The sequence below is a fragment of the Carcharodon carcharias genome, chromosome 15 (assembly GCF_017639515.1).
Source record: "Carcharodon carcharias isolate sCarCar2 chromosome 15, sCarCar2.pri, whole genome shotgun sequence".
NCBI lineage: Eukaryota > Metazoa > Chordata > Chondrichthyes > Lamniformes > Lamnidae > Carcharodon > Carcharodon carcharias.
In genome coordinates, this window is record NC_054481.1 from 104,107,107 (window position 1) to 104,131,709 (window position 24,603).

General features: G+C 45.7%; 1 protein-coding gene across 3 annotated transcripts in view; it reads left to right on the top strand.

The window, feature by feature from the left end:
* Nucleotides 1-24,603, top strand: part of LOC121288329 (forkhead-associated domain-containing protein 1-like) — a 124,717-nt gene that overhangs the window by 57,551 nt on the left and 42,563 nt on the right. For all 3 annotated transcript variants that reach the window (XM_041206869.1, XM_041206870.1, XM_041206871.1), the window contains 2 exons: nucleotides 13,364-13,502; nucleotides 18,846-18,979. In XM_041206869.1, coding sequence (XP_041062803.1) covers nucleotides 13,364-13,502; nucleotides 18,846-18,979 — 273 coding nt within the window. The remainder of the gene's footprint in view (nucleotides 1-13,363; nucleotides 13,503-18,845; nucleotides 18,980-24,603) is intronic.

Genomic DNA, 24,603 nt, shown 5'->3' on the forward strand with positions numbered 1-24,603 from the left:
GTGCCAGGACTCTTCCTGTGTTTGCCTTCAACTAAAGTGCATTGAGAAATTGCTTTGTCGAGTGTTTCTAGTTATATTAAGGGTTGTGAAGTTGATGGGTACCAGATAGAGGGAAAACTGTTTCATTGGCCTGCACCTTGTTGGCCAACAATAATAGTCACATGTAGAACGTGAAGCAAGCCTGATGCCTTCAGTGGACACTATTCTCTAAATTTACATTGCAATCTGTATATTCCTTCTGAGCATTATTTCTTAAGGTGGATCCATGACCAGGGCCTCAAAACTGTGGAATTCCAGAATTCCTGATCATCTCCACACTTTCTTTCCTTTGGTATCTTTTCAGCTTTTAATATCCAAGCTGTGGGTCACCTAACCTCTTCTTCCCTGGTTTTCTTTCAAACCTAGGTTTAGATATTGGTCCATATAGCGTCCATTTACCAGGTGGTATTCAGGACCCAATATGGCGGACAGGAAGATTGCCAACATTTCCAACTGGAAATACACAGACAATTTTGGGTAAGGACAAACGAGTTGTCCTTTTCCCACACCTGAAGTAGGCATTGGGCTCTTGGCATATGCACATAAGAGGGCTTAGGCCTATTTGGGGTCCCTCTTCACAATTGGTTTGCCCCCTGGCAATCTGCACCATTGCGGGCTGCACTTGGCGAAATCACCCCTGGGATTGCCTGCAACAAAGAAGTAAGTAATTACCTGAACTCGAGCACTTCTGCTCCTCTTGATCCCATATTTAATTCTCAGTCTCAGTCACCACCACTCTCCATCCCCAATCTTCCTTGGCATTCTCACCCAACTCCCGACCACAGCAACAGCTCAATATTGCCCAACTCATTATGGGTGGCTCCAATTTCATATTAGCTTCATTAAAATGAGCCTCAGAGCCCAATTTCTGGGGAGCCATCTCACCATTCCGCTGCAGGGAATGCACCTCTGTGCTCTAAAAAGGGCACACCCAAATTTCTGGGCCCTGGTGTCTTTCCTTGGCCCTTTGCCTAGGTTTCACAATGAAGCACTGTACCGGTGTCTTTTATGTTCCCTCCATTATGGAGGGAAAACAACAGTCAAAGGAAAGGCAAAGAGCAACTGAAATTAGATATTCCATCTTCCACCATCAATGCAGTACTTTCTGACACTTAGCCTTTGACCTACGAACTCTAGCACCCTAAGCCAATCGCATGACATCTGACGAGCAGGTCTCCCCAAGGTTCCTCTCTCACTTATGGTGAGCACGAAAATTCCATTCACCCTTTCAGAAAACAATATTTTTCTGTGAGGTGATGACGGCACTTATGTGAATGTTGATCTTAAATTTGCCTGACTTAAACAGCAGCAGTGGGACGTATTAATTTTGAATTGAAACTGTGTGACCTTTTCATGACAAACCTTTAATGTAGTACATTGGTACAACTCATGCTAACGAGGTGTGTAGTGTTTCTAACCACATGAAACATTACCCTCTGCTACAATATTTTAATATTGACTGGCACATTACCAGGTTTGTCTTAACGTGTCCAAGCTGTTCACTGCTCTTGGCTGTAGGTGTTTGTTTTGTTCAGCTTTGCAACTAACGCAAGGTGCATTGCAGTGCAGATATAGTTCATGACCAAAGAGCTATTTGCATATCATCCACCCTCACTATAATTGGCTCCACTTGTCTAAAGGTTAATCACTACTTCATATGTAAACTACTGCTGAATCCTTCTGGCAGATTGTTTAATTCTTCAAATCCAAACCTATTAATCTTCCGCTTTGATCCCCAATCTATGCTGAGTTAACCATTCTCAGCTGGGCCAGCAATATTGGGTGGGGGTGGGGGTGAGGGTAGGCAACAACTGGCCTCAGCATCCCTGGGTTTAGGGAGGTGGAAGAAAAACCCTCGGGATTCTGTTATCGGATTGTTATCTTGGTAGTCCCAACTAGAAAACAGATGTCAGACTTGTCCATGATGGAGGAATCGTCTGGTGACACTCCCCACCTTAGGACCGACTCGGGGAGTTCCTATGAAGTCTTATCCCAGCAGGAGCAGGCACCACTGGAGAAAGTGGTGGAAACATTACAGGAATAAAGGGATTTCTTTTCTTCAAGTTCACCTGGTATCCATCATCCTGAGTGTCTCTGCAGGTGTCAACGTGGAGAGGGACTGGCTGACGATGGATCACCTTCGAAAGCCGACCGTTTACAACAAAGTTTTGTCCAGGGAGCTTGAAAGCTGTGATGTGAGGTCTGGACTGCAGACTACAGAACCATAGGAATGGAACTCCAAATTGGCACTTTTCAGAGCACCTGTCTCTGTTTCTGCTCACCTTCAGGGAGAGGGAGCGCTCATTTTTAAAAATTCAGTCTCTGGGTGCAGGTGTCACTTTCAAGGCTCATCTTTATTAATCGTCTGTAATTTCCCTGAGAAGGTGACAATACAACCGAGTGGATTGCTAGGTCACTTTGGAGGAATGTTCAGTGTCAACCACATTGATGTGGGCTGAAGCCACGTAGAGGCCAGACCAGGGAAGGAAGGCAACTTTCCTAGAATGGGGTTGAGAAACTTATCAGCCATGATTGAATGGCGGAGCAGACTCGATGGGCCGAATGGCCTAATTTCTGCTCCTATGTCTTATGGCCTTCCCTAATGGACATTAGTGAACCAGTTGGGTTATTAAGAAAACCTGACAGTTTCACCATCACTTTTACCATTGCCAGATTTTTATTCCCGATTTCCTGAACCAAATTCAAATTCTCAAACAGCCATGGTGGGACTTGAACTCAAATTCTCTGGATCATTAGTGTAGCTACATCTGCGTTCACTGCTTTGCTGGGAGCTCTGAGTGTGTTGTACCTGTGCTGCTGAATGTTCAGCTGTGGGACACCTGGACAAGCTGGGGTGTGGGGCTGAGCTGAATCTGGTTTGAAGCCCCAGACCTATCCCCTTAATCTCTGCTTTAATATTAATTATACACAGGGCCCTTTTATGAATTCTGTCAGGTAAAAGCAGGTAACTTTTGCCAGCTGTGTGAGGGACAGAAAGGAGAACCACATTGTCGAGGAACCTTGTGTGTCAGGATGGAGGGGGTTGTAATAACAAAACCCATTTTTTTTTAACCTAGAACCACAACTTCTAAGGTCCAAAGAAAGTGGCCACTGAGAACACTGGAGCCCAGGATGCCACACCCACTCAAACAGCATCAAGAAGTTAGTTACATAGCACCTTTAATGTGATGAAACGTTCCAATTAAGCACTTCATAGGAGTGTTATAAAAGCAAAATTAGACATCAAGCCACATGAGGTGATAACAGGGCAGTCAGAGTTTGATCAAAAGGGGGGTTTTACGGAGCATCTTAAAGGAAGAAAGAGTGAGTTGGAGAGGTTTAGGGAGGAACTTTGTCCACTTGGGCTGAGCTTTCCCTCCAGGGCTGGGAAACAGGAGTCAGGACTGTTTCCGGGTCCTGGACCCGACCCCAGGGGGAAATGGTTAATCTTTAGGATTTTCACATAAGCTCAAATTGACATGGAGGTAGGTTCCCTGAGGCAGGCGGGCTCTTAAAGCTGGAGAGCCAAGCAGAGGTCTTCCAACTTGAGAGGAGCAGCTGGCTGCAGTAAACAGTAAGTAACTGAGATGGTGCTTCACCAGAGATTTTAAATTAAAAAAAACAGATTCAGCAGCCAGGCCACCATTGTGAGCAGGGGAGATGATTGAGGGGGTGGAGGGGGGTGGGTGCAGAGACAGAATCCCCCTTCATGGCGGACTTTGATTGCACCTACACACAGGCAGGAAGACCCTGCTCAGGCCTGCCACTGGATATCCAACACCAGGCAGTTAAACAGTGCCCCCACCTCCTGCCACATCAGGAAACTGGATGGCCAGCTGGAAACCCCCAGTCAATCTCCTTTCAGTGTCCTTAACAAAGCTCTTAATGAGCCTAAGCAGCTGCCTGATTCATGGGGGTGGGTACGTAGCCTTGCCGATCCGTATCCCACCTCAGCAAAAATGGCCAGTGCCGGGAATAGGATCAGGAAACCAGCATGCTGGCCGGTGCCAGCTTTTTCAGGCCCTGTCTGCCTCCATTCCCGACTGTGGCGGGTCTGAAAATCCAGTCCCTTGTGGTCTTATTGCGGATAGAGGCAGGCAGGCAACAAGCCTTGGAAGAAATAAAAATGGAAAATGCTGGATAATGTCAGCAAGTCGGGCAGCATCTGGGGAGAGAGAGAAAGAGTTAACATTTCAGGTCGACCCGAAATATGAACACTGTTTCTCTCCGCAGATACTACTGGACCTGCTGACTTTTTCCAGTGTTTAGTGCTCCTATATCGGATTCCATCTGTAAGATTTTATTTTACAAAGATTCTGTCCAACCCCCTTCGATTGTGGCACTGTTCAACCATGGGGGAGGATTTGACTATTGTTGCAGGTATAAACTCTGCCTTCCAGTATGTGTTTCATGCTTTTGTATTCAGAAGCTGTTAAAATGCAGGCCTGCTTTCTCAAATGTATCAGTCTAGACACTATCATTAATGCAACAGCAGGAAATCATCCAAGCAAGGCACACTTACTCTTGCTGAGGTCTTTATTATGTCTTTTTAGAAATTGACTCGCCCATCATGATCTGCCCAAGGGGAGAAATATGCTGAGATTATTCTCCACAGCCTTCAAATACTCAGTTTTTATTCCTGGATCTGAATTAAAATCTCTCTTCCCTTTTCTCCTGCTTTCACATATCCAGCATAAACCAGGTTGGGACCAGCTCAATCTGTTTAATAGGCCTACAGCATAAAACTGCCTTCAGTTGGCAATCTCACTTCAGTTCACAGGGTCACCACGAGAGTGGAAGAGGAAAAATGTCACATTGATGCCATATGCAGCAGAGGCATATATTTGGGTCATAGTAAACTGGCTTATACTCTGCATTTAACTTGTCCCGTATCTGACCCAGGAGCAATATAAAGGGAGAATCCCTCTGCATCGAACCTGTGCTGTGCCTGACCTTGGACATCTTGATGGGCAGCTAGAGGGAGCATTGCACTGGATCTAACCCATGTTGTAACAGACCAAGGAGTAGTTGATGGACACAGTAGAGGGGGCATTACTCTTATTGAACTGCGGCGTAGCAGACCAAGGAGTGTTTGGCACTAACATTGGGTAACCGAAAGAGATAAAAACCATCCCCTCAACAGCCCAACCCCCCCACCGCCTAATCTCATCCACAGCCCCAATTTAATCCCCTCATCTACTGAAGCCATTGCCTCCCTGCCACAGCCCAAATGTACAGGCACCAATCGCCCTCAAACTCTTCACCCAAGTATTCGTCCTTTGAGTGAGGCAGTTGGGCGTCACAGACTATTGAGCTGGACAGGCATCACGTTAATCCTGGTCCTGTCCCCACCCGTCATCTGCACATATGAATTTTCTAGTGGGCATTATTAGATAATGATCACGAACAGGAACTCTGGCTGGTTTTTCATCCACTAGCAGGAGCACCGAGGCCAGTACTAGCACTTCCAACTGGCTGAAATAAGCTAGCTCAGTGCCATCCAAGGATTACATTACATAGGACATACAGCATAGAAACAGGCCATTCGGCTCAACCAGGCAATACTGCTGTTTGTGCTCCAATCAAGCCTCCTCCCATCTTTTCTCATCTAAATCTACCATTGTAACCATCTATTCCCTCCTGCCTCGTATACTTGTCTGCTTCCCCTCCAATGCATCTATACTATTCACTTCAACCGCTCCCTGTGGTAGCAAGTTCCACATTCTTAACACTCTTTGGGTGAAGAAGTTTCTTCTGAAGTCCCTAGTGGATTTCTTGGTGACTATCTTATATTGATGGCCACTAGTTATGCTCTTCCCTACAAAAGGAAACATTCTCTCTACATCCACTCACACCAAGTCACATACCCCTATCACCCCACTCTCTGACCAACATTGGCTCCCAGTTAAACAGCATCTTGATTCTAAAATTCACATCCTTTTAAATCCCTCCCTCAAATGCCTGCCCTCTATCTCTGTAATCTCCTCCAGTCCCACAACCCTCTGAGATATCTGCACTCCTCTAATTCTCGCCTCTTGAGCATCCTCGATTTAATCGCTGCTCCATTGATAGTCTCACCTTCAGTTATCTGGGCCCTAAACCCTGGAATAACTTCCTTATACCTCTCTGCCTCAATACCTCATTTTCCTCCTTTAAAATACCGCTTATTGACTACCAAGTTTTTGGTCACCGGTAGCTCAGCGTTATATTTTGTTTTATAATGTTCCTGTGAAATGCTTTGGGATGTTGCTTTTTTGTCAATCCATTCACAGGGCATGGGCTTCGCTGGCTAGACCAGTATTTATTGCCCATCCCTAATCGCCCTCGAGTAGATGGTGGTGAGCTGCCTTCTTGAGCAGCTGCAGTCCATGTGGTGTAGGTACACCCACTGTGCTGTTAGGAAGGAAGTTCCAGGACTTTAACCCAGTGACAGTGAAAGAACAAAGATATAATTCCAAGTCAGGATGGTGTGTGACTTAGTGGTGGTGTTAAAAATGCTGTGTAAACATGAGTTATTTTTATACTTCCTCCTAAGCCTCTAACATAGCGGGCAGGAAGTTCGTGACAACAGTGACCACACTTTGAAAATATTTAATTGGCTGTGTAGTGCTTTGGGAAACCCTGAGGTTGTATTAATGCAAACTCTCTCTAGGAATCCAAGTCACTAGCTTGTACACTTGGGGGTCCATGCCACATGTTGATCACTCTGTATGAATTGACATCAATTTTAAATCTATCCTGTGTTAATTAAGCTGGCTGATGTCAGTTTTAAATGTGACTGTTATTTTGAACTTGTACTTCCTTTCCCTACTACTGAGGTGTACTGAACTTTGAACTTTCACCTCATTCTCAATATTTTCCTTTCTTGGTAAATCCACTTAACTCCTAGAAACTGTACCTAGTTCCCATGGAACCGCTTGGCTCCCAGCAACTACGCTTAATTCCTGATATCTACACTTTATTTCCTGAAAATAATGTGAATATATTGAAGCCCCGTTACTACGAAATAACAGCTGTTCTTTTCACCATAGCACCCAATTTATATGAGTGTAACAAATACCAGTAATAACCTTTGAGGGTATCACTAGTTAACTCACACCAGAAAAATCATGCTTGGATCTATAGTTTGTTGTGTATCTTCACACTCACTTTCTTCCTCTTTGGGGAACTGTTGGAAGGATTAGCAGGCTTATCAAACGATGATGATAACAGATATCAACCTGACAGGTTATCCACCTGTTTGAGCTGCAGCATGAACACTCCTTCCTTGGCCAACAGGTCATAGAATGGGATTTGAACCCAGAGCTTCTAGCTCTGAAGCAGGGCCACAACCTGCTAAGCCACAAAGACCTCCCTTTGGCTCCACTAAAATGCCCACCTACATCACAACCAAAGCAGATCAAGAAAGAGGTTGCATTTGTGTAGTGCCTTTCACAACATCCCAAAGCATTTCACAGGCAATTTAATTTAACTGGTCACTCATCATCTCATGGCTGTTTGTGGGATCTAACTACACAGAAAATGTTTGCTGTATTTACCTACATAATAATAAGCACTTTGTTTTGAAACAGGTCTCCATGTGTGACACACCTTGCCATGCTCCTGAGCCACAGTCTGTGGTCTGACCTCGCTAAGCCCTGCCTCTCTGACCAGTCTCTCTCAAGCTGCCTCCTTATTGTCAGGCATTTGGCCTGCTCTGTCATGCTGGTTTCTATTTCTGTCTCTCTCATCATATTGGACAGAGTTGGGCTTTATAGAGACTGAAGGGATGGACAACATTTGGACACATAGGAGGGAGCTGAGGGAGGGGCAGCTGGTGCGAGGGAGGGTCTTTTGGTGAGGGGGGGATGATTGACAGGGAGGACCTGACTTCCTTTCTCTATTGCTGGGCTATGTTCTTTCTTACATTTGATGAGTCAATCCCAATTTCTTTTTTTGGAAAAATATACCTCATTCATAAAATATCTGAAAGAACATTACAAAACATTTCAAAATGGCCATCACAAAAAGTGCAAACAGATTCAACTTTTCCACATAGATAATGAGGTGCTTCAATAAAATCAATAACTATTACAGACATTTCAATATGGTCATTACAGACAGTCAGACAGTGCAATGGTATTCGAGTTATCAACATAGATCATGTTGCACACTGAGGTGCTTCAATACAATTATGAGACATTTAGTATTCATTACTTACAATCTTTGTGAGCTGTACAGCCCGAGGGATCTATACAATTCCCAGCCCCTCAGCGCACTACAGCAGAAAGGTCTTAGACTGCGACCTTTCCCCATTGTGCCTTTTCAGCGGCTGCCCCAAGCTTTAGTGCGTCCCTCAGCATGTAGTCCTGGACATTGGAATGTGCCAGTCTGCAAAACTTGGTTGGGGACAACTCTTTGCACTGAAAGACCAACAAACTTCGGGCAGACCAAAGAGCATCTTTCACTGAATTGATGATCATCCAGCTGCAGTTGATGTTTGTCTTGGTGTGTGTCCCTGGGAACAGCCCATAGAGCACAATGTCCTGTGTCACAGAACTGCTCAGGATGAACCTCAACAGAATCCACTGCATCTCTCTCCAGACCTTCTTTGCAAAGGCACAATCCACAAGGGGGTGAACAATGGCCTCTTCCCCACCACAGCCACCTTGAAGGTAACCTGCAGAGAGGGTGAGACTCTCGGCGTGTAGGAAGGATCTGACGGGGAGGGCCTTTCTCATCACCAGCCAAGCTACGTCTTGGCGCTTGTTGGAAAGTTCGGGTAATGAGGCATTCTGCCAAATGACTTTGACATTTGCTTGGGGAACCATCTGACAGGATCCACCATCTCCTTTTCCCTCAGGGCCTCTAGGACGTAACGTGCCGACCACTGCCTGATGGACTTGTGGTCAAAGGTGTTTCTCTGCATAAGGTTTTCCACATGGGACAGGTAGTCCAACTGCTTGGAGTGTTCCACGGCAGCGTGGCCAGACCCATCCTTCGCAACCCCAGGGACAGGTAGAACCTCAGCACGTAGTGACACTTGGTGTTTGCGTACCGAGGATCTGCACACAATTTGATGCAGCCACACACAAAGGTGGCCATCAGAGTGAGGGTGATGTCGGGCACAGTTTCTCCCCCCTTATCCAGAGGCTTGTACATCGCATCCCTGTGAACACGAGTCAATCCCAATACCCAAAGTCTTTGGAGGATGAGGTTAATCGTTAACATGCCCAGTGGAAACTGGAGAAGTCGGAATGTTTCTGCTCCCTCCACATTACTGTAGCTGTTGCCAGGTTGGACTCATTGCCACTTTACTGCCCATCCCCCCAACACCTTTCACTTACCTTCTTCTTCCATTCCTGGACTTACCTGCATTGTCTGGGACCGTTGAAACTCAGATACTCTGACCTGTGACTTTCTTGGAGGCCCCCAGTTGGCACCTGGGACTCACTGGATTTATTCCAATGAAGCCCAAGGACAGATTTAGGGCCTCCGCCCTTTCTCTCCCATTGTGTGAATCCAGCCCACTGACCACATCATATTATCAGGCAATATTGAATTCAGGCCCCGATATCTCCTGCACTTGACCTTTTTGCACTGCAATTTTATGAAGCAGTATTTGCCTTTTTAGCATCATGGTGTGCATACATTCAAACCCCACAGTAAACTTTCCCAATGACTCATCTGTTGCAATGGTGCTGCTTTCAAAATCTGGGTGCATGCATGGATGCAACCAGCCAGATGCACAAGTGCAGAAGTGCTGACCCAAGAAATCACTCGGTTTTGGAATCCCTGTGAAAAATCCCAAGGTTTCAGGTCAGAGCCCTCTCACAAGATTGTGATTAAGGCTTAACATTATTTAGTAATCGTGTCTCTTGCGAGGAAGCTGTGAGGATTGGCACATCCCAAATAGGCCTGACTCTAGTTCTCCTTGATGGGATCAGAACTGAGCAAATTGGAAAATTAATGTGGAACATCAACAGTTGAGCATTTTGCCTGTTCACACTGCCTCCATCGATCTGGGCAGTAACATTACCTTTAATAAACTTTACATTTTTCATATTCTCATCCTTACTTTCAAATCCTTCCATATCATGCCCGTCTCTGTAACCTCCTCCAGCCCTACAAGCCTCTTGGCTTATTTGATGCTATTTGGCACACTTCCAATCCTGCCTTCTTACCTACCCCTGATTTTCATCGCCCCGCCACTGGCAGCTGTGCCTTCAGCTTTCTAAGCCCTAAGGTCTGGAATTTCCCTCCCTAAACCTGCTTCCTTTACGACGCTCTTCAAAACTTACCTCTTGGTCCGAGCTTTTGTTGACCTGTCCTAATCTCCTCATGTGACTCAGTGTCAGATAATGATCCTGTGAGCCTTGGGACATTAAAGCCAATAAAATAAATGCACGTTGTTGCTCTGGCCTCCTGCATGACCCAGCAACAGCTGGGGAGAAGGGGAAAGCGTTGGGAAAGGGGAGAATTAATGTTGCTCGTTTGATGCACTGAAACTGCCAGAGTTTATTTCATTCTTGAATCTCCCTTCTGTGTTGCTGGCAGGTAGTCCATCACTGAAATTAAAGTGCCAACCTCATGATATGTGACAGCGCACAAGGCAGAAAGGAAAAAAATCCTGAGGTGCCAAGAGAATTAATCGCCTTCTGGAAACATAGCTGAGTAAACACTCAGCAGAGCGAACGTGCAGTTAATATAAGTTCTGTCAGGTACTGAGAAAGCTGGGGAACGAATTTTCTGTTCTGTGGCTCACTTCTGCATTAATGCTTCCCACGCACCCAGAGGGTCAGTGACATTCCGCAGTTAAATGGCAGGGGCTCTATATCTCTAGTAGTGCACAATTATTGGAGAGACAGGGAGGCGTCCTTCTTCAGTGCCCTTAAGCTGGTGCTATCCTCACTGATGAATTGAGCCAATTCACTGGTTTGGGTAGGGTGGAGAAATCATTAATTGTATTGAAAAGCAACCCTACTGTATAAATACAGAGATTATCTGACAGGAAAAAGGCTCTTTCCTTCTGTATTAGATTATAGCCTTTTAGCTCTTTGTAAATCTGGCTGATTGGTTGGTTTGAGATTCCTGCTGCAGTGCCCTGCTGGTTCTGTTATTCTGACAGTGTTATTAATGGTGCGCTTCACTTCTTGCGTTAACCCTGCCTTCGTTTATTTAAATTGCTTCCCGATCCTAAGAATTGCAGTAGATTTTTTTCTCCCCCTTTCAATTTGATCAAATGTGTAAAGGATTTGGTGAATTAAGCTTCACGATGGCCAGGGAGAGCTGCTGCTTGAAGAGATAATGCCATCGACAGCCCCCCCCCCCCCCACCCCCCCCCCCCAAAAACCACCACCCCCCCCCCCCCCCCCCCCCCCCGCCCCCCCCCCCCAAAAGTGTGTGGGACGTGTTGAGAGCTTTTTATTACCCTGGGGCCTGTGGTGAAAATTATGTAAAAACATACAGTTATGTCACCAAGAGACTTGCAATCCCATTAATCCTCAATGCTACTGTAAAATTATAAGCTTCCAACTGTTGGAAACCTCTCTCTCGACTGGACATTATTCGTAAATTTATTTTTGAAGTATGTTTCTGCCTTTTCTCCCTTTGTCTAAAAGGCTTTGATATTTCCTGGTGTAAGGTTTTGTGACGCAATTAGAGAGCTTGCATCTAGTGAGCATTAGCCAGTTACACAACCGGAGTGGGGCTCACCTTATTGTTACCTCATGTCAACATTTGGTAGAATCCTACAGCACAGAAGCAGGCCAATTGGCCCAACTGGTCTGTGCTGGTGTTTCTGCTCCACCATGATCCATTTCCATTGGGTTTGTGATCTAGTGTGGGAACCCTGGCTCATTCCCCCTACTGCACCCCCCACCTACCCACCCCCATCTATCCAGCACCACCTCCTACTTCAGTTCTGTCCTTATGACAGTTATATAAGAAGTCATGTCAGTGGAAACATTAATTTTCTGCTGCTTTGCATTGACAAATGTAAATCCCTATCCCTGCAATTCATTTTCAGCAATTTCAGCTTCCATTTGTTACGACCGGTCCCCGGGTGAGGCTTCCCCAATTTGTTATGATCCCAGGTGAGGAGGGATGAACTGGCTCCCTTTCTTCATTCAACCCCCTCGGTTGGTCGCAACAAGGTTAATTCAAAAAGGGTCCCTACCTTTTTCCTGCCCAAGTGTATTTATGTTTTAAAAGGAGCCAATTTAACCAGCCTTTCTTGAGTCAAAGAAAGAGTGAGTTTACTAGTTACTAAAACCTAAGAAAAAATAATAAAAATGCAACACATATGCACAGATTAGAAATGAGAAATTGAGTCCAAAAATAAGGGATACACAAATCAGTCCTTTGGCTTGCCGTGAGGAGTAGATGGTGAAATGTTGCATCTGTTAAGTTGGGGTGATTCCGGTAACACTGACTTTGCCAGTTGAGCAGTTGGCTTGGAAATCCTTGGTTCTGCAGGTTAGCTGAAAGGAGTTGTCCTGTTTCCTTTTCGAATGTGGCTTTGCTGACTTGTGACTTGCTTCCGGCAATCAGAGAGAGAGGACTTTTTACTTGCAAGTTGCAAGGATGCCCAGTTAGTGTTCTTCAGCTGTGACCTTTTGAGCACACACACACCAGACTAGCACACAGAACTAGGGTAGCAGTTGTTTTTTTTAACCCCTTTCCTTGTGTATTCCTGGATGGGAAAATCAAACATGTCTTTCACCCAGATGTTTTCTTTTCAAACTCAGTTCATGTTCACAGTCTGGGGTATAACTCAACAGGAGGTGCTTTCGGCTGATATGGTAACCATTTTCCTTTATCTCTGCAACCACAGGAGATTACAGTTCAGTTTGCATTGTATCTTTTCCTTTGAAGTGCCTCTGTCTGAAGTAGGCTGTTTCACACCTTTTAGGTGCAACATTCCATTCTCTCTGAACTAGTTGGTTAGATAATCCACATGGGAATTTTCTAGCAAGTAGCTACCTTACAGTCTCAGCCAGCTTTTGCTTCTATGTCCTTTTTTTAAAAACACACGTCTTACTTAAAAGTTAAATATGTCCACAAGTGATTTGGGGATAGGATCCATGACACATTATCTACACCACAATCATATGTCGGCCTGGTTAGCCCACCCAATTTTTATTTTTGAAGAATTACCTACTAAAGTAAAGCAAATGAAGTCTGATGGCTTAGGAAGAGTGAAATCCTGTTGTCGCGTGGTACATTCTCAAGTCTTATTCTTTGCCTTTCTGTTGTTTAGAGCAGCATTCCTACATCAGTAACTCTCTCAATACAGTGCTCAAATTAAAGTGTTGATGTTTCTTGTTCAAATACATAATTGCAGGATAAGGTGAACTCTGAAGTTGTGATGCTCGCGGCACAGTGCAAAGGTCACCGACATGAGGAGATCATTCAGCGACAGCGTGAAGCACTGGCTGAGTTACGAACCAGGATCAGGGAGCTGGAAAGGACTCACACTTCTAGTAAGGCTCCGTCAGTTACTAAAGCTTCTTCTCCATTCACCTGGCACCTGTCAGCAACCTCACCCAGCAGTATAGTAACCGTCACCATCAACATCCCTGCAGTTACTGTCCCTTCCCTAAACCTATACCCACTTCATGGCTTGGCCGTTCACAAATCTTCCAGGTCCTTGGAGTGTCCTCGGAGTCAGAGGCCAGCCTGTTCCCAGATCATCCTTCCCTCCTGGACAGCTTGCTCCTCGAATATCCCATCCTTCAGCGTCATCAGAACCAGCCCTCCAAAAATTTGGGATAAGTGAATCTATCTGTCACTTCCTTTCACTCCCTGCCTGAACTCAGCACAGCCCAAAAAACAAAGAAGCATTTGCATTGATATACTACCTTTCACATCCTCAGGACATGCCAAAGCATTTTACAGCCAATGAGATGCTTTTTGAAGTGTAATCACTGTTGTAGGAACATAGGACTTACGAGCAGTAGGCTATTCGGCCTTTGGAGCCTGCTCTGCTATTAAATAAGATCATGGCTGATCTGGTTATGGTCTGAACTCCACTTTCCTGCCTGCGCCCCCCCCCCCCCCCCCATAACCCTTGACTCTCTTGTCTTCCAAAAATCTTCTAACCTAGCCTTGAGTAAATTGTAATGGGGGTGTGATGAAGATCAGGACACAACGTCTGTCACACACGAGCTCCACAGCGCATCAAATGCAATCTCCACAGCGGGCAACAAACACAAGTGCAAATCCACATATCATCACAGCCTGGCAGCAATCTCAATGCCCCCGCACTCCTGCACCACTTTCCTCCCCTTTCTGAGGGCCAACACCACCTCCACAGGGCAAACTTGAAATATAAATAAAACACAGTCTTGGACCAGATTACCCCCCCAATTGCATCAGTTTGGATATTTGCTGTTTTCAGTTAGACAGCCATTCCGAAGAGGTGGAAAGCATCCTGGAATTGGCAGGAGGGGCTGAACGGCCCTACTCCTGTTCCTATGTCTCTTTCAGCCTAGAGGCTTCTAAGGTGAAGCTCCCTCTGCTGTGCTCCAAAGGTCAGACTCAACTCCAACCTTGACACCTATCAGACCCTTGGAGGAGCCAGTACCTTCAGGGGAGAGGGGGACCATTGGGGGTGGAAAATGAATTGAGTTAATGATGGCAAGAAAACAGAACCAATGGTTATTCCATTTGGGCAGAATTCAGGTGATGAGGCTACATGCAAAGAAAGAGGGATGTCAATAGGAAAGGCATTGTCTAGGGCATCATAGCCATCATCTCTGAATGGCAGAACTGGTGGCCAGGAACTGCATGTGGGGAGCTACAGACATGAACCCATGTTCTATTGAACAGCATAGTGCAATTACTCAATGTAGCCCTTGTAATCCAAACCCACCATCTCCCCCACATTCAACATCCGGCCCATTTGCTATCTCCAATGTATGTAAGTTGCCTTATCACATCACTATCCCTGCAATAAAGACCCATTATCCCTTTAGTTTTAATAGAGGTCTTTCGCTATAGCACTGAATACTGGAATGGTTCTGCCTCCATTGCCATGGCTTTGTTTTGCTTCCTAAGGAAAAGAGAGAAAAAGCATGAATGAATATGGCAGGTGATTTGTTCTCGCTCAGATGTGTTCAGAATCCAGTATTTTTTCTGTCAGTGGGACTTTGTATTAAAGATTGTGATAACTGCAAAGGTTGACAGAGCTTTGCACTGTGAGAAATCACTTGCTTTGTTTATGGAGCTGTGTTGTCCTCTGTGACCAGCAGGTCAGTTGTCACCACATTTATATTTTCAGTTTGCTGTAGGCGGACGATGGCCATAGGTTCTGCACCTGGAGCTTGACCAATGTTGGCAACTCCAGGTACTTCAGAGGAGCAATAAACATTGATACACCTGTGGGCCCATTAGGACAGTGCACTTGGATCTTACTCTGTATCTAACTCATGTTGTACCTGCCAAGGGGTGTTTGATGAGACAGTGTAGAGGGAGTATTATTTTGTATCTAACCCATACCGTGCCTGCCCTGGGAGCATTGCAGAAGGATCTTTACTTTGTATAAACCATGTTGTGCCTGCCCTTTGAGTGTTTAAAGGGACAGTGTAGAGGGTGCTTTACTCTTTATTTAACCTGTTCTGTCCCTGCCTTGGGAGTATTTGATGGGATAGTGCAGAGGGAGTTTTAATCTGCATCGAACTGGTGCTATACCTGTCCTGGGAATGTTTGATGGGGACAGTGTAGAGTGAGCTTTACTCAGTACCTCACCTGTGCTGCACCTGTCCTGGGAGTGTTTGACGTGACAGTTTAGAGGGAGCTTTAACCTGTATCTGACCCATGCTCCTTGTCCTGCACTAATCATTTTGGAAGCAATAGGAAACAGTTTTTGTCACTTGATTTAAAGTCACACCCTCAGAAGCACAGGCCATTGAATCATCCCGAGCTCAGGCAGCCCTGACACAAATGTTTTTAATAATTCACTTTCCTGACCTTCCATAGCCTGTGACTCTTCACCAGTTCTTTCAAACAAGTTCTGACACCTGACTCTGCGTCGTTCCTTACAGCCTGTTGATGATTTACCCAGGCCTCCTGTGCCTGTCAGTGTGGCCCTCATGTTATTAAGCAGGCTGTCAGTCAGCGGGGTCCACCTTGCCTGCTGAACAGTATGGCCACATCAATCCAATCAGTGTTAACTTCATACTGCCTGCTGCTGTTTCTGTTGGAGGTAAACCCCTCAGCTGCTAAATGAACTGCTCCCCTAACTCTGAGCCTTCTGCTGGACTGGTGGCTTCTCTCTCCTAGAGGATATGCTTTTCCCAAACACCCATTATAACCACCTTCTGTTTTTTTCCTCTTCCTCTTTTCAAGCTCCTGATCCCTTGCTGGGCCTTAGACTAGAGTTCCACAAATTCTGGGTGCCCTCTGCACCTCGCTCGCCTGGCCTTTATTCTTATGTGAGTTTAGACCATGACTCTCAGTTAGGCTGTTTGACCTTGGGGGACTTCACAGTTGAGCCCATTCACTCACATCGTACACATTTCCAATATCCAGATTGGAAACCCTGATTAATTTGTGCCACGGAACTGCAGCCCCCCACCCCCCCGCCCCCCCCCCACCCCGCCCCGACAACCCCTCCCACCCCTCTCCAGCACAGAACTGTCGAGAATAGGTCCTATCCTCACTGCTCCCAAGCTGAGGTCAGCTAAATCAGCAGAGATCAGGGACAAAATGTGAGTTAAAAGCTAAATACTGCAGACGCTCAAAATCTGAAACATAAACAGAAAATGCTGGAAAAACTCAGCAGGTCTGACAGCGTCTGCAGAGAGAGAAACAGAGTTAACGTTTCAAGTCCCTTCTGACCCTTCTTCAGAGTGGGAGACCCTCGCAGCCTGCAGTCAGCTAGTTACTGGATAAAGCTGTAGCATTATCAGGGGAGGCTCTGTTTATTTTGAACAGATGGCGTCAATAGTCTTGAATTCAAATTCCAGGCAAGTAATTCATTTGGAAAATTATCAGTTTTAAATTCCAAGCCTTAGAAGTTCAAAGCATGAAAAACTCAAGCTTAATTTTCATTTGTTTTCTGAAATTATGAAGGAATGGGAATTTTTTCCTCTCGCTGCCTTTTCTTTCTCTTTCGCAGTTTCTTTCTCTCTAAATATGGGAGGAATCAGGCTGCAGCGGCGAGTGTCCCCATAGCCGGGATCGGAAGTGAGCAGGACTTCCACTCAAAGGCGGATTGGCTGACCACCCGCTATCACATACACAGTCGCGGGGCCCAGCATAGCAGGGGCAGGCAGCAAGTCATCAACCCCAGCGTTACCCCAAGGTCCAGGCGCCATATTTAAACAGCACCCAGACAGGCACCCACTCCCTGCAAGGCAGCAGCAGCATTCTGCCTGTGTGAGAGTAGGATTTGGAACTTGAGCTGCTGCCACCCCCTCTCCACCTGCCACACTTGGATCTCTGGAGCTGTAAGCTATCACCCTGCACCCTCTCTCTGTCACCTCTGACCCTCCGTCCATCAACCTTGACCTCCTCTCTGTCATGCTTGTGTGCTGCCTTCGGTAGAGATTGGCCTTCCCTCTGTCCCCATGACCCTTCTCAGGACCGCACGACCTGACCTCCCTCCCTCAGACAACCATGCCTCACCCTTCTTAGGTCCAATACAACTTGACCTCCCTTCAATGAACAGCCATGTCCAACCTCCCTGGACAGCCCCACCCGAGCTCGATACAACAGCTCAGCCTCCTCACCCCTGGTCCAACAAAGTTCCCCATGCAAAAAAAGCAGCTCCTCCTCACTCCAAATCCAAGAAGACTGCTGCACACAACCTTTAACAAGTTTTGAATCTGAAGGCACATGGTTCTCATTTGTTGCCGACATAATCGCAAAGGTACAATTTAATCTGGCAATCGTGTTTAAATGCACGCATGACATGCGAATACATTCTAAACAGGTTCCCGCTGCTTGCCATCAGGAACTACCATCCACCTTTAATCCTCCGCCAACTTACTTCCCAACTTTCATCCCGCTGCTGGGAAGCTGACTTTTCACCTCCCACCCAGTCAAGTGCCCCTACTCATTCCTACTCCTCGGAGCTTCACTAGATTCCACCCCATGTGTCCCGCTATTTCTGTCTCTGGAAATAGGGGTCTCTCTGTTTCTAATTCTCTAATTATGTCTGTCACAGTCTCTGTCTGAATATGCCTGTCTCTAAATATGTGCCTCTCCACCACTGTCTTTCTCGTGCTCTGTCAGAGACTGAAAGGAGTGATAAATGCTCCTTATTTTCTTTTTTTAATCATCTCCCTCTATAATTGTGGGGACCAAAATAAAATTTAAGCTATACCTGTCTCACTGTGTCTATCCTTCTGTATGTGTATGTCTCTTTTTCCCTGCTGTTTCCTCCTCTCCTATATCTCTGTGTTGCTGTGTCTGTATGGTTCTGCTGCTGCAATTGCTTTCTTTCTCTTTCTGACCGTCTCTCGCTCTTTGCTCTCTCCCTCTATCTTTCACTCCTGCCTGCTTCCTCCCTCTCTCCTCCTGCCCTCACATCTCTCTTTTTGCGGCATGACCTCTTTAAAAGGTGCTTTTGATTTTTGTGTAAGGACAGGCACTTCAAGCTCTCCCCCGCTCTTGGATCAGAGGCACCCGATTCAAGGGGCATCAGAAATGCGGTCCCCTGTTCCCAAAAGGTGATAGTGCCCGACCTGTGAGAGAAGGCACAAAGGGCTTGTTTGGATTCTTAACCTGAGGTTTTGATTTCATTGTGTGGGATGGGAGGGTGGGTAAGAAAGTAGCTATGTTGTGGCTTTAGATTTCTGTTGAACCTTTGACCTTGGCAGGAATCAGCCAGGAGCAGGCCTCACAGCACCTGACGATTCTGAAGAAGGAGCTGACAGATCTGAAGGCCTGTCGAGCGCACAGCGGTGATGACTCCTTCCGCAACTCCTCGCAGGGCAATGATGAAGCTAAACTGGTAATGCTTGTAAACGTTTGCAATTTACTGCACTGGGTGGCTGCCACAGAACTCCCCTGTGTCCCAGGCTGTTCGTTCTAAAGATCTCATTAACTTTGCATCATAAGTACGGTCATTTACTTAAGTAATTGATTTTATTTCCTTATAGAGATGCTTAGTCATAGCAAAGGGAGCTGCAGAAGGGAGCTTAAATCAGCAGTGAGAATGCCAACAGCGTAAAAAAAACAAACCTTTTGGAAAGCAACTGCTTTGAGTAATATTTCAGCCATGATTCTTCACCAGAACTTGTTCTACATCTGAGACGATAATCATCTTTTCTGATAGTAATGGGCAAGTTTGCATTTCCAGCATTTTCCCTTTCCTTATTTCAGACTTCAAGCAGACACGTTTTTCTCCTTTTGTCATTCAAAGTTCACAGGACTCTTGAAATTCCAGGAATATTTTTTTTTTCCGATCCTGGATGCTTCCCTGTCTTTTCCTCCGCTACCTGTGGGGACTCTGCTCCCACTTCACAGGAAGTGGGGTTTGTGTATGTGTCTCTTCCCCCTGCCCCCACCCCCAGCTCCAGTACATCACCTGCAAGTGGGGGAGACAGTGGCGTAATGCTAATGTCACCGGACGAGTCATCTAGAGGCCCAGGGCAAATACCCTGGGGACTTCTGTTCAAATTCCACCATGGCAGCTGGTGATATCACAAATCTGGAATATAAAGCTCGTCTCAGTAATGGTGATCATGACAACAATCATCAATTGTTGTTTTGAGAAAAAAAAACCCATCTGGTTCACCAATGCCCTTTAGGGAAGGAAATTTGCCATTCTTACCAGGTCTGGCCTACACGTGACTCCAAACCCATAGCAATTTGACTTTTAACTGCCCTCTGAAATGGCCACTCAGCTCCAGGGCAATTCAGAAACAAAAACAGAAAATGCTGGGAAAACTCAGCAGGTCTGACAGTGTCTGCTGGGGGAGAAACAGAGTTGATGTTTCAAGTCTGTCCGACCCTTCTTCAGAGCTTAAGAAGGATCATATAGACTCGAAACTCTGTTTCTCTCTCCACAGATACTGTCAGACCTGCCGAGTTTTTCCAGCATTTTCTGTTTTTGTTTCAGATTTCCAGCATCTGCAGTATTTTGCTTTTATCCCAGGGCAATTCAGGATGGGCAACAAATGCTGGGCTTGTCAGCGACACCCAATTCCATGAAAGATTTTTTAAAAAGACGCCATTGCTCATGTACGACAGGCTATTTGGCCAGAGTCCAGCCACGTCTCACCCTCACCTGCTGTCTGTTTCCAATCGGGTGATGGGTGGTGCTCAAGAGCGAGAGCCCAGGCTAATTTTCTTTCCACTTTACTCGATCGAGGGCACAGAGGCAAACTGTGGTCTCCACAACTGCTCCCCGGCTGAAATCAACCAACGTGACACAAACTGGAGATCAGTCCCAGCTGGTGGAGTTTCTCACCAGCAATGCCTTTCCTCGCTAAGTGTTAGAGTGCAGAGGGAGGAGCATTTACTGCACAAAAACGCTAGATATTGTCAATGGAAAACACAGAGCAGATAAAAAGGAAAAGACGTCTGACAGATGGGGTCAAACTTTGGGGACATCAGTTTGATGTAATGCGTATTTGTAAAGGAAGAACCTTCCCCAGCTGAAGTGTGTGCCACGTATTGTTCACTCCATACAGCACTCCCTGTCTAACACACCATTCACTACCTACAACTCTCCCTGTGTAACGCACTGTTCACAACATACAGTGCTTCCTGTGTAACACACTGTCCACCATACAACGGCGCTTCCTGTGTAACACACCGTTCACTACCTACAACTCTCCCTGTGTAACACACCGTTCACTACCTACAACTCTCCCTGTGTAACACACCGTTCGCTACCTACAACTCTCCCTGTGTAACACACCGTTCACTACCTACAACTCTCCCTGTGTAACACACCGTTCGCTACCTACAACTCTCCCTGTGTAACACACCGTTCACTACCTACAACTCTCCCTGTGTAACACACCGTTCACTACCTACAACTCTCCCTGTGTAACACACTGTTCTCTACCTACAACTCTTCCTGTGTAACACACCGTTCACTACCTACAACTCTCCCTGTGTAACACACCATTTACTACCTACAACTCTTCCTGTGTAACACACCGTTCTCTACCTACAACTCTTCCTGTGTAACACACCGTTCACTACCTACAACTCTCCCTGTGTAACACATGTTCACTACCTACAACTCTCCCTGTGTAACACACCGTTCACTACCTACAGCACTTCCTGTGTAACACCTTGTTCACGACATACAGCGCTTCCTGTGTAACACGCTGTCCATCATACAACGGCGCTTCCTGTGTAACACACCATTCACTACCTACAACTCTCCCTGTGTAACACACCGTTCACTACCTACAGCTCTCCCTGTGTAACACACCGTTCACTACCTACAACTCTCCCTGTGTAACACACCGTTCACTACCTACAGCACTTCCTGTGTAACACCTTGTTCACGACGTACAGCGCTTCCTGTGTAACACGCTGTCCATCATACAACAGCGCTTCCTGTGTAACACACTATTCACAACATACAGCACTTCCTGTGTAACACGCTGTCCACTACATATGGCGCTTTCCCTATAACACACTGTTCAGTATAACTCTCCCTGTGCAACACATAGTTTAGCACTTACAAGTCTACCTGTGAAACAAATTGTTCACTGTATACCGGTTGACCCTTAGCTGCCCTCTGAAACGGCCACTCAGTTTAAGGGCAATTAGGGACAGGCAACAAATGCTGGCCTGGTCAGCGATGCCCACACCCCATCAAAGAATAAAAAAAAATCTCCCTGTATAACACACTGTTCACCACATACAGAGCTCCTGGTGTAACACACTGTTCACCACATACAGAGCTTCTGGTGTAATACACTGTTCACCACATACAGAGCTCCTGGTGTAATACACTGTTCACCACATACAGAGCTTCTGGTGTAATACACTGTTCACCACATACAGAGCTCCTGGTATAATACACTGTTCACCACATACAGAGCTTCTGGTGTAATACACTGTTCACCACATACAGAGCTCCTGGTGTAACACACTGTTCACCACATACAGATCTCCTGGTGTAACACACTATTCACCACATACAGAGCTCCTGGTGTAATACACTGTTCACCACATACAGAGCTCCTGGTGTAACACACTGTTCACCACATACAGAGCTCCTGGTGTAACACACTGTTCACCACATACAGAGCTCCTGGTGTAACACACTGTTCACCACATACAGAGCTCCTGGTGTAACATACTGTTCACCACATACAGAGCTCCTGGTGTAACACACTGTTCACCACATACAGTGCTCCTGGTGTAACACACTATTCACCACATACAGTGCTCCTGGTGTAACACACTGTTCACCACATACAGTGCTCCTGGTGTAACACACTGTTCACCACATACAGAGCTCCTGGTGTAACACACTATTCACCACATACAGTGCTCCTGGTGTAACACACTGTTCACCACATACAGAGCTCCTGGTGTAACACACTGTTCACCACATACAGAGCTCCTGGTGTAACACACTATTCACCACATACAGAGCTCCTGGTGTAACACACTATTCACCACATACAGAGCTCCTGGTGTAACACACTATTCACCACATACAGAGCTCCTGGTGTAACACACTGTTCACTACAAACACCACTCTCTGTGTAACATATTGTTCACTACCTTAGATCATTATAAGTCAACCCAACATATATGACCGCTTTCTTTCAGTGCCAAAAAACATGTTTCAGCCTATATACTCATATATAAGTCAACACAGCTTTCTCTGTGAAAAATGCTCTCCTCCCATTAGGAGTAGACCTCAATTTTTCACCTCATGTCTTATTCATCTTATAAGTTGGCATGTGAGATCAGGAAGGTGATAATGGGCTGTGTTCCCAAGAATATGTGCTAGAGTTTAAGACACCCACACAAAGCAGAATGCGCGTGGTGACCGATGAACCGAAATAGGTCCCTCCAGCAAAAAGAATGAAGTACAAAGCTGGTTTCAAGCTAAAAGTCATGACGTTTGCTAACTTGTGAAATAACGGTGCTGCAGCGAGGGAATTTGGTTTTAGTGAAGCACTGGTGTGAGAATGGAAGGAGAAGGAACCCGGCCTGAAGAAGATGCCCAAGACCAAATGCGCCATGAGAAGAGGGACCAGCCACTGGCCTGAGCTTGAGAAGCATGTATCAAAACGTGACCTTGAAAATCGTCAGAATAGTTACATGGTCAGCAGAAATGCAATGCGTATATATGGTCTTAAGTGGGCCAAATCAAACCCTGAGTGAGGCAAAGGTTTCAGAGGAACAGTTAGTTGGTGTGGCTGCTTTATGGAACGAAAATGTCTCGGGTGGTGGAAGGAGACCAAGCTTGCTCAGAGACTGCCAAAAGATCGCGATGTCAAAATTACCAGTTCATCATCAGACTGGCAATGACATGAGTGCCCGCGATGTTGCATTGGCAACATGGGTGAAACGCCCATGAATTTCAATGTGCCCAGCAACCAAATTGTGGAGTGGAAAGGTTCAAAAACAGTTCTAGTGAAATCAATAGGACATGAGAAGACGAGATTTGTGGTGGTGCATGTCCCATGGAACAGAATTAGAGCTTATGGTCATTTTCAAATGTAAAACTATGCCGAAAATCAAATTCCCTGCAGGAGTTTTTGTGCATGTCCGTATCAACAATCGGATGAATGAGGATGGAGTGAAGTTATGGACCAACAATGTGTGAGATAAGCGTCCTGGTTCCCTATGTAAAGATTGCAGCTTATTAATGTGGGACATATCCAGATCACAAATAATCGATGAAATCAGGAGGTGCCTGTGAAGAAATTAAGGATAGGTGGATCCTTCAATGAGAAAAAACCTTCACAAGGAATGGAAATACATGCTGCACAGCTTGATGTTTTGTGCGGTTTCATCAGCAAACCATGCAATGCTATTAAAGCACAAATTGTCATCAGATCCTTCAAAAAATGTGGAATATCCAATTCAATGGATGGAGAAGAAGATGATTTGCTGAAGATTCTCAGAGTAGGATCCATACAATGATGCCATAGCCAAAGTGACTCAGAATGAATTTGATGAACACTTTGCATCAGATGCTGAAGACAATGAATTTTCACGGCTTTTAAAATGCTTTGATTGTGGCTAAAGGTATGTTTGTAGAATTAATTCATTCAGTAAGATGTGTCAGATTGATTGAATTACCCATGTTTGTTTTTCACATTTCAAGATGGTGACCACCTACACCAACACTGGCAGTTGACATTTTATACTCTGCATATAAATTGACCTCTTGTCTTTGAAAGGATTTCTTGAGGCTTCAAAGGTGGATAATTATGCTGCGATCTAAGGTAGATGGAGAGATTCCTGTGAAACACTCTGCTCACTACACAGAGCTCCCTCAACCAACCTTATCGAAATGGATTAAATGGCCATCGCCTTGCTGGTATTTCTTGAAGGTTCCTTGTCCGAAGTGGCTGTCAAGTATTCTTCAAGCATTTTGGGACGCTGAAGAGAGGCATGAGATAAATAACCATTTTTTTTTGA